This window comes from Teleopsis dalmanni, chromosome 2 (genome assembly GCF_002237135.1).
Source record: "Teleopsis dalmanni isolate 2A chromosome 2, ASM223713v2, whole genome shotgun sequence".
Classification (NCBI taxonomy): Eukaryota; Metazoa; Arthropoda; class Insecta; order Diptera; family Diopsidae; genus Teleopsis; species Teleopsis dalmanni.
In genome coordinates, this window is record NC_051847.1 from 107,482,668 (window position 1) to 107,494,657 (window position 11,990).

General features: G+C 34.4%; 1 protein-coding gene across 1 annotated transcript in view; it reads left to right on the forward strand.

The window, feature by feature from the left end:
* The first annotated feature begins 5,324 nt into the window (after positions 1-5,324).
* The window catches only part of LOC119675356, a 7,791-nt gene continuing 1,125 nt past the window's right edge, over positions 5,325-11,990 (forward strand). Inside the window, exon 1 of the mRNA XM_038086553.1 lies at positions 5,325-11,927. Within this exon, the coding sequence (XP_037942481.1) occupies positions 5,325-11,927 (6,603 nt within the window). The remainder of the gene's footprint in view (positions 11,928-11,990) is intronic.

Below are 11,990 nucleotides of genomic sequence, written 5' to 3' on the forward strand. Positions count from 1 at the left end.
ACCGGTTACACGTGATAAATTTCCCGGAAGATAAACATCTTCTGCTGGACTGTGACTTTCCTTTTTGAATCAGCGTAAGCGGTAGCTCACAGAAGCTACCGCTTGTGAGCATTGACTTCTCTGATGCAAGAAGAAGGTTTCTGGCAATGGAATTCTTGAAGTCTAATTGAGGCATCTGTCTTCTGTTGTTAGAAGCAGCGACCAAGCAATGTAGTTTCCAAGCGTTTACTACAATGCTGTCTAAGCACTGAGCTCATAATGGCCACCATTTTTTGCTTCTATTCCCGATACGATAGTTAGCAACTCCATTGTTATATAAATCAGCGCCGGCCATGTGTCGGTTGTAGCTGTTCATAACGTGGGGCTGTGGGACACCAACCTTTTCTTTTCTCTCTGCTATAGTGTTGCACATTTAGTATGGGTTTAACGGAATCATACAGTATGTTGCAAAGGATACTCACAATGGCTCAATAATTCCTTTATAACGAATGCACCAATTCCAATTGTTTGTATTTGTCAGTTGCACTGGAGTATGGCAGAAACTGGAAGATATATCCACTATCCAAAGAAAGTGTTCATAGCTTATAACCGAAACTTATTGGTTTTACAAGTTTCAATGTGAATAGTTGCGGCTCAGGCATTTCTACAACGACACCATAATCTTGTGCATTTGATTCGTATATAACTTCAATAGTACCTAAACACCATCTCACAATGGACACGCTGAATTCAAAAAAGGGTAACAAAATTTTAAAGTCGCATGTAATGTTTGTTGATATTTCATCATAATTAATTATTTAATTGTCCGATTCACCAGCAACATTATTATTCAATAGTTAGCGGAGAGTCACCGGGCACTAATAAGTCATCTTCGCTCCAATTGTGAATAATATGCAATAGTTCCTAATTTCTTAGACATCTGAGGCACGACATTATAATTTTATTTACAGTTAAAAATTGACGAAAGAACTTTTAGCAAGAACAAATGTAAGTTCTATATTATACAATCAAATTAAGACTAACTCAACCAGCAATTTAATATTAAAATAGACTTATAACTATTATGCATAGTAAAAAACACAAGTTCAAGTTAATTAGAAGAGTATGATATTTATTAGAGATATTACTCTCATTTTATTTCATTACCTAACGAGAAACATGTATATTGCAGTGTTTTATCATTATAGTATTATGGGACATGCCTTTTTTCGCCGGGGTCTGGTGGCACGTAACTGTTACTAAGGCGCCGGCAAAAATTATGAAAATTATATTTGGACTTTTGTGAACACATGTTATAACAAATATATTAGTTTTGATTTCTATTTATTTTAATATTGATTTAATTAAAAAAGCGTTTTTTTGGACACTTTTTATTTCGGACTAGGTAAACTCATGAACAGATGAAAATTGTCCGAAATATGTATTTTTATATTACTAATATATCAAACTAAGTAACAAAAATAAAAAACATTGAATTAATTACTTTCATATATTTTCAAATAATTTTCAAAGTTAGCCGTGTGATGTACCACACGGAGGTACGAAATAGGTTAACTATGAGTTTAGACAACCTTTCGTTTCTGTTTTTTTCTCACAAATTTTTTAAATAACCGTTCTTTTCGGTTCCTGAAACAAATAAGTTCGACCTTAAACTTTTATGTTCAAATGCAATATACTAAATTTTTATTTTTCAATAATGCCGTTTTGATTTGTGTTTTGATTTGAAAGATTTTTCTATATTCGACTAGTTAATAAAAACCACTATTTTGTGCAAATTCGGAAAATAGCATTTCTTCTTTTTCTTCTTATTTGGCACTACAGTCCAGTATGAATCTTGGCCTCCCTCACTATCTGCCTCCATCTGTCCCTATCTTCTGCTACTCTCTTCCAGTTCAGTATTCCAATCGTTCTTGCATCACCATACACGTTCCCATCCCATCTTTTTCTTGGCCTGCCTCTGTGCCTGGTTGTCGTCGGCTTTGCGTTGAATATGCTGTTCGGCTTTCTCTCTTGTAACCTTTGCGACTTAATGTATCTCACTATATTTTCGTTTTTAAGCAGTTCTTCAATTTCATTATCTGTTCGTTTTTGAAAAGTTTCTGCCCGTAGATTTGGCAAATTATTTTTCTTTCAAAAATTTTTAAAGCTTATTTGTCCGCCTTCGTCATTGTCCATATTTCTGAGCCATATGTATCTGCCGGTCTTATTATTGTCTTGTACATTCGTAGCTTACTTTCCTTGGATAGTAGTCTTGATTTCATTAAGTCTAAATATTTGTAAAAACATCTATTTGCTGCTTGTATTCTTGTTCTTATTGCGATTCTGCAATCGTTATTGTTGGTAATCAGCGCACCGAGGTAGGTAAAGTTGCTAAAATAGCATTTAACTTTAACAGCAATAAAGTGTTGATACAAAGAACTGCAATTACAACAAACTTTTAAAATTTTTTTTCGATTTGTATGTTTAGCCATTGAAAACGTTTATATTAAAATAATATTTAGGGGTGGTCCGAGTCGTTCCAATTTCATGCTAAACTAAATGGGACTTTTCTTGGGATTTTTTGCACTGAACATGTTTAGCATCAAAATATAACCAACAAGCCGGTATTACAATTTTCAATCGTGCTCTAGATGCTATATTTGGTACATATAAGTTATCAAGTCTCGTCTCCTACACTAATTATTGTGTTTATCGTTGTCTGTCCTAAATGAACAAAGAAATATTTTCTATTGTATTAACTAAACATTTCTTAATGATCGTTGTTTGTCCTAAAGGAACAACGAAATATTATCTATTGTATTAACTAAACATTTCTTAACGATCGTTGTCTGTCCTAAAGGAACAAAGAAATATTATCTATTGTATTAACTAAACATTTCTTAATGATCGTTGTCTGTCCTAAAATATTATCTATTGTATTTAACAGGAAATTGGAAATAACCAAACATTGTAACTAATCATTTCTTAATGATCGTTGTCTGTCCTAAGCAAACAACGAAATATTATCTATTGTATTAACTACTCATTATAACTAAACATTGTAACTAAACATTGTAACCAAATATTTTTTATTATCGTTGCCTGCCCTAAGCAAACAACGAAATATATTATCGGGATTCGATACTTCGAATCCTTGGTATAAATACGAGTAAAAATTATGTATATAGTTAGTCTTAAGAAACATTTCAAATAAAGTGGTAGCAGAAGCTACACAAAAAAATAATAGTTCTTATTTAATTTATATATCAATAGTCGAGCCTACACGACTTAAACATGAATCGAAAGTCCTTTACATTCATCAATTTCCAAAACGTATGTTCCAATAATAAGGAATTCTTATCAATTTGTGTTGGTTTCTCTGGATCGGTGCATGATGAGCAGGTTCTAAAAAGCAATCAATTATTTAATTCACAAAATTTTACACATTAAAATATTGCTACAAATGCCGTCTGCCAACAAACTAATTGACTAATAAAGTAGTATTCTAAATCAAAGTATATTTTAAAATATATTAAAGTAGAATTGTAGTTATTTTTCTCATTCTGATTCTATTTTATTTAAAACTAAAAATATTCATTTATTATTCTTTGTCTGTAACTAATTGCATCTTCTACATAGCCAGAGAGTGCGGCCCAGTTTTTTCCGTTTAATGCCTCTATTATTTCCTCCTATGTAAGAGTGTGTTTCCTATAGAATTTGTAGCGCATTTCTTTTAGAATTGGACATAATCAAATAAAGTGTATTTTTCCCTCTGGTTGATCTAGATTACACAATGAACAATGTGTTGAATTTACTTGCACATATGGTCTATAATTTAATTCAAGGAGTTCGCCTCGAGTTTTAAAAATCCGGCTAATAGTTCCAATAGTATAATCATCCAACCTTCTGTAAGCATGTCTATAATTACTTGCCCTTGCTGCCATTGTAAATTTAGCCTTTTCATTCGACATAAATTTTATTGCCATATATTTTTTTGCCAAAAACGACATACTATACTCTATTTTCGAGCAGCAATTCTTCTTCATGTTTATTATTATTCATGTTTACTTTATTATTAATTAAATAATTCTTCAAGACTGTCCGTTACTCAGAGTCGGACAATGGCATTTCGACTTGTAAGGAAGACGAATTGAGTAAGGACCCGTGCTGCTCTCACCTTCTTGTCTGTCTTTAAAGGCGAGGCACTGAAATGTTGTCTTGTTGGCCCCCCATCTGAATAAAGACCTAGTACGATGGGAACGAATGGATAATGAATTCTCTGATTGAGCTGCTTATTAATTAAGCGATTTTAAAAAGGTTGGACTCTAAATAAGCCAGCAGTGTTGTTGTTTCATATGTTATTTTTAAAATAAGCGGTTGTTCTTTTGTGATATGCTCAAAAAAGGACTAATATTAAATAAGAGTAAAAAAATTTTAGAAAAAAAAATATTTACAAAACTTATTGTTAATACTCACTAAATAATGAAATATACACATAGCAGAAAAAGTCTATGTTCACCCACAAAATTTTTCTTAAATTTCGCATAACCTTTTTAATTTTTACTGAAATTAATTTTCGTTTTCTGATTTATTGTAACCAAAGAAACAACAATAAAGTTCTATTACAAAAAATTAACAGTTATACTTAAAAAAAAATTAAATATAATTGTTAAGGTAGAAATTAAGTAATAAATAAATTATTTCACATTGTTAAATTGCGTCATTCAATTTATATTTTAAGCAATTTAGCAATTGTGAAATAATTTATTTTGAATATTTATGTTAAGCTGAGGCAACAACTTAACTGGAGCAACGGTGAAATATGCAACGTTGCATTTTGCATTATTAACAGTGTTCCAATTAATTTGTTGCTGAGGTATAATTATTATTAATAAAATTATTGCACAAAAATTGTATAAAAGAAATTGAAACTATAAAGAAAGTAATCAATCAATAAAAACTATTCTTTGATTCTCGTCGAAACCTAATTCTGCTTTATATAGAGTAAGTTTCAAGTGCTTAATCTATAACCGATAAGCAATATTCAATAAGTTAAAGTGCTTATTGAATATTATAAGGATTAAGGTATTTTAAATATACATAAAATTTGGTGACCCCGACGTGATCGACGTAGATCAAGGACGTAAATCAAGGACGTGACCAAAGATCACGATCACATACTACTTCATTAAGGCGTCGAAGCAAGAGCACAACAGTGTGAGCTTCAAGCAGATAAAAGGCAAAAGCACAACAAGTGTGAGCTTTCAATAAAACAGCAAGAGCACAACAGTGTGAGCTGCGAACACATTACAAGCACCAAGGTACCTGATTTGCTGGAAACAAATATGGAAACTTTTGAGGGGTTAATTCTCGAACAGCAACAACTGGGTCAATTAATCCAGAAATTGATTTCGAATTTCAAAAAGGATCCAAAAGAAAGGAAATTGAATAAAGCTTACTTTGAAGAACGTAAAAGGCGTTTAACTAATATATGGTCTGAATTTGAAGAAAATGACAACCGTATCAGAGAGTTGTCAGATGTCGAAACCACTCATGAATATTTTACTAATGAGGATTATTTAAAAACTAAAGACTTAGCAGAATGTTACATTGCTCGATTCACTCAGCAACTACAGGAGTTCAGTGACGAAGCAAATCTCAGCAAGAAGTCGCAAGTATCTAAAGAAACAGAAATTTCATGTCTCATTAACAAGCAAATGGGAATGAAAATATCATTAAAACGACTATTGGAGAAGGTCCAAGGAGATTTGGGATCAAACACGTTTACTGCGTTGGAAATATACAAAATAAAAATCAACAAGTTGTGGCAAGAAATTGAGGAACTCAATTTTAATATATGGGAAATCGCTAGTGACCCACTATCAATTGGTTACAATATAGACGATTATCAACAATTAGAGGAATTAATACAACAAACTTTGATTTCAATTTCTGAGCTGATAATAACAAAACAACCACATGTAGTTACAACAGAGGTAACTAACAATCCAATCCAATTACCGAAGGTGTCTATACCGCAATTTGGCGGAGATTATCTTAAATGGACACAATTTTATGATATGTTCTCTCAAATGGTAGACAACCAATCACTACCCAAGGTACAAAAGATGTGGTTTTTAAAAAATAATTTATCAGGAGAAGCAGAGAGGCTCATCAGACATCTGCCAACTACCAATGATAGTTACGACGTAGCATGGAAGATACTTCAGGAGAGATACAGGAATAAGAGGATATTAACAACCATGTTAATACAACGGCTGCTCGGACAACCTCAATGCTCTGGCACTGCAATGTCTCTAAAGTCACTACATGATGTCATACATGAATGTTTGTTGGCATTAAATAACTTAAATGTTCAAACAGTTCATTGGGATCCACTCCTCCTTCATTTATTAACAAAGAAGCTGGATGCAACTACACATACGTTGTATGAGCAATCATTGGCAAGGCCAAAGGAATTACAATCAATGACAGGGTTTCTAAGTTTCATTGAAACACGTTTTCAAACTCTGGAAGCAATCGGCCAAAAGAGTACTACCAATAATAACGTAAAGGTATGTAATACCGCAACAATCAACAAATCAACCAGGCAATCATGCATATATTGTAAGCAAGATTTACATCAAATATACCAATGCAAAGGGTTCTTACAAGCAAATACTTTTGAACGACTACAATTTGTTAAAAAACAAAACTTATGTCGTAACTGTTTGCGACCAGGTCATATAGCATACAACTGTAAATCAGGCAATTGTATCAAATGTAATCAAAAACACAACTCTTTACTACATGTAAACTCATGGGTTAATGGCACTGAAAAACATACAACAATACCAAAATCGAACAATACTCAACGCAATGTAAGCACAGGTTTAAGCGTTGATCATCAAGCATCATTAACTATTGCAAGAAAGCACAATGAACAGCAATATGTATTCTTAGGAACAGCAACTATAAGATTATTGGCACATAACGGCCAAGAAATTCAATGTAGAGCATTATTAGACTCAGGTTCTCAAGTTAATTTAATGACCGAGAGGGTAGCTCATCGACTAGGAATAACTCCAAAAGCAACATCAATGCGTATAAATGGAGTTGGTAACACCACAAAGGGTGCTCGTCAAAGAATCAGCACTGTTTTTAAATCAATGAATAGCAATTTCAATACAAATTTAGAAGCATTTGTGTTACCACATATTATTGCTCCACAACCAACACAATGTGTCAATATCAGTTCATGGAACATTCCAAAAAATATTACATTAGCTGATCCTAACTTCAATGAGCCACAAAAAATAGACGTATTATTAGGAGCTGAATTTTATCCACATCTCTTAACGTCAGGGCAAATCCAATTGGGAGTCGACAAACCAATACTCCAGAATACTACTCTTGGATGGGTTGTAAGTGGCAAACTATCAGAAACAGCAAAAGGTGACGCAGTCTGTTGTATGTTTAGCGAAGAAGAAGATTCGCTAAATAATCTTCTCGTCCGATTTTGGGATCTTGAAGAATCAGCACAAAATTCAAAACTACTGTCTGATCAAGAAAAATTATGTGAAACTCATTTTGTGGAAAACTTGAAACGTACTAAAGAAGGCAGATTTATTGTGAAATTGCCACTTATTGACAGTGTATCAACATTAGGATCCTCTAGTGAAATCGCACAACGCAGATTTTTCTCTCTTGAACGACGGCTGTCAAAAAATGAAACATTAAGGGCACAATACGTGCAGTTTATCACTGAGTATAAAGATCTCGGTCACATGGAAGAAATTCAACCTGATGACATCATGGCCTCACATTATTTCATTCCTCATCATTGCGTGATAAAACCAGATAGCACCACGACAAAATTACGTGTTGTGTTTGATGCATCTAGTAAAACTTCATCAGGTCGATCATTGAATGACATTATGCATACTGGTCCTGTGGTACAGAGCGATCTATTCTCAATATTATTACGATTCAGAATTCCAAGATACGCTTTCACAACGGACATTGAGAAAATGTATAGGCAAATACTTATTCACCCAGAAGATCAAATGCTACAATTAATCATTTGGAGAAATAATCCACAAGAGCCGCTACGATTTTATAAACTAAAAGCTGTAACATATGGGACTCGATCAGCTCCATACTTAGCTACCAAATGTTTACAAACTTTAGCAAGAGAAAGTTCTGGAACTAATCCATTTGGAGCAGAGACCCTACGAAGAGATTTCTATGTCGATGATGGATTATGTGGTTCTAACAGTCTGATAGAGGCTAAGGTGATTCAAGAACAACTAATTAACATTTTGAAATCATATGGTTTTAAGCCAAGAAAATGGTGCGCTAATCACCCACAATTACTACAAAACATTTCACCACATGATCAGGAAGTCTGTTGGGATATTTCTACTTGTTCGTTCAAAACAGCTAAGACTTTGGGAATGATTTGGACACCACAGCTTGATAATTTGTGCATAACAACAAGTATAACACCATGTACAACTTTTACTAAGCGTTCAGTAGCTTCAGACTTAGCAAGAGTTTATGACCCATTAGGATTGGTAGCACCAATCATAGTCACAGCAAAAATATTTGTTCAACAAATTTGGGAATTAAAGACGACCTGGGATGATCCATTACCTCATGAATATGAAGCCGAATGGATTAAGTTTCGGTCAAGACTGCAAGAAATTAATAATATGATCATTCCGAGACATGTTTTTAACCATGAAATTCCATTAGATATTCAATTACATTGTTTTGTAGATGCATCTGAAAAGGCATATGGAGCAGCAATCTATGTAAGAGCAATTCTAAAAACAAGTACAATCATAGTACGGCTACTTTGCTCAAAATCAAGAGTAGCGCCATTAAAAAGGCAAACAATTCCACGATTAGAATTGTGTGCAGCACTTCTGGGAGCCCAACTGTTAGCGAAGGTTAAACAAGATCTTGCATACGATAACCACAAATCTTTTTTATGGACAGACTCACAAGTTGTATTATACTGGATCAACTCTAACTCAAATATTTTTCAAACATTTGTAGCACATAGAGTAGCACGAATTCATGAAATATCTAATGCAAGCCAATGGCGTCATGGAAGTTCCAAATTAAATCCAGCAGATCACCTATCAAGGGGTTTACAACCTACGGAATTACATTCCAGTCACATATGGTTTTTTGGACCACTGTATTTATATGGAAGCGAATCATCATGGCCAGGTTCAATTGCTCAGGAACATCTTATAACTGATCATTCTGAAACCAAAAGAAGGGCGCTTGAAATGCAACGCTCAACACAACCTTCAATCGTAACTTCAGCAATCACCAGCATTACTGAAGATTTCATCTATAAGATCAATTATAGAAACTCGTTTGCAAGATTGCAACGAATCATTGCATACGCACTACGATTTGTAAAATACTCCAAAGGCAAAGACAACAGGCACACTACCTCTTTAATATTAAGTCCAGACGAGTTGAACTCATCATTACAAGTAATCATTCGTATAATACAACAAAGCGATTTCAGGGAAGAATTGCAGCAATTACACTCAAATGGCACAGTGCACAAAACTAGTTCTCTCTCTAGTTTAAGTCCATTCTTAGATAGTAACGGAATTCTAAGAGTCGGAGGTCGACTTTCATCATCACTTATAGCTTATGATACCAAACATCCAATGGTATTGCCATATAATGATCCAATTGTGAAAAGTGTTTTCGTTGATGTTCATAGAAAAAACATGCATTGTGGTGCACAAGCATTATTGTCACAAATCCGACTTCAATTTTGGCCCATCAAGGGAAAGATAATGGCTCGATCAACGGTTCAACATTGTGTCCGCTGCACAAGAAGCAGACCAACAACATTTCAACAAATAATGGGTCAGCTACCACCAGCTAGAGTTCAACCTTCAAGGCCATTCTACAATGCAGGAGTAGATTTTTGTGGACCATTTTGGGTTCACTACAAAATCAGAGGAAAAAGACCACACAAGGTTTATGTAGCAGTGTTTTGTTGTTTTGCCACAAAAGCAGTCCATTTAGAAGTGGTGAGCGACTTAACTTCTGATGCATTTATTGGTGCACTGAAGAGGCTCATAGCTCGACGAGGACATTGCAAAACGCTGCATTGTGACAATGCTACAAATTTTGTTGGTGCGAACAATAAATTAAATGAATTATCCGAACTGCTACGTAAAACTTCTGTTCAAAATAAAATAGTTCAAACATGCAGTGATAAATTAATCACATTTAAATTCATTCCACCTCGAACTCCACATTTCGGGGGTCTTTGGGAGGCAACTGTTAAATCAGTTAAATATCATTTAGTTCGAAGTACATCAACAGCTTCATTAACCTATGAAGAGTTGGAAACGATCATTGTGGAAATTGAAGCAATATTGAACTCAAGACCATTAACACCAATGTCATCAGATCCAAACGATCTTGCCGCATTGACACCAGGTCACTTCCTTATTGGTGAACCACTCACTGCACCTATAGACACCAATGTTCATGGGACAAATCACAACCTACTTACAAGGTGGAAATTGGTTTCTCATTTGAGACTGGAATTTTGGAAAAGATGGAACGCTGAGTACTTAACAGAACTACAACAGCGACATAAATGGAAGGTTCCTGTTAACAATGTCAAAGAAAACACGATGGTCATAATTAAAGAAGACAATACAGCACCACTCAACTGGCCCTTAGGTCGGGTTACGAAAGTGTTTCGAGGCGATGATGGCATGGTACGAGTAGTGGAAGTGAAGACAGTTGCAGGAATTTGTAAACGGCCTATTCATCGGCTTGCTCCACTGTTTCGAGAAGATGAAGAGAAAGACGAAAAACGAAAACATCATTCAAACATAAGCCAGGAAGATACTTTGGTAGTTCCATCAAAGAAAATAAAGTTGCCCCAACAAACAACATTATTCGCAATCATTCTCACACTATTCTTTCTGCCAATTATATTGGGCAATCCTGTAACCACAACACAGCTTAATTCAAGTATTGGTCTCTACTTCGAAAATATGGGCACTGTTCAGATGGTAACAGGTGAATGGAAAATGGTTGTTTATTATGAATTAGCTCCGGTACAGACCCAATATAACACATTCGTTAATGGAATTTCTGCACTAGATAAATTGTGCATCAAACTACAGCAGGGTTCGGCTTGTCACACGCTCGTAGGTACGTTTGAGCATACAAGAGATGATATCCTACAGGAGAAGATTTTATTAAACAACAGACGAGATAAACGAGGAGCCATAAACCTCGTTGGAAATGTGGCAAAGGCTTTATTTGGGGTTCTGGACTCAAATTATGCAGAGGATATGTCACAAACAATAAATCAGCTAAAGGAAGATGATAACCACCTAGCTAGATTGCTGCAGAATCAAACCTCCATAATAGATTCAACATTAAATATACTTAAACGTGATGAAGAAACTGTTAATAGTCAACTTGGTCAACTTCAAGATCAAATTAGCCAAGTACTAAATCGAATCGACAATGAAACCGAACAAATTAAAATTACGCAGATATTCATATCAATTGCAATACAATTGACACTGATGGGTGCTAATTTGCAAAGAATACAAGCGGAAATTATAAATGTTTTAATTGACTCTCATCACGGAAAAATAAGTCCTCTATTGTTATCACCTCAACAACTAAAAAATGAGATCAAGCATAAAAGAAGTCATATTCCGCCATCTCGACGATTTCCGGTTAATCAAGATGATTTAGTTCAACTCTACAGAATAATGGAAATATCTGGAGCAGTAACTAAGGAACAAATCATATTTGTTATTAAGGTACCACTTATAGATTCCTATGACATGGAACTATTCAGAATATTACCTATACCAACAGTTATAAACAACACCATTTTAACAATCAAAAGTGATGTCTCGTTTATAGCAGTAAACACATTTCGAGATCAATACATTCCCCTGCGAGAAAATGAGCTAGATAATTGTCAAATT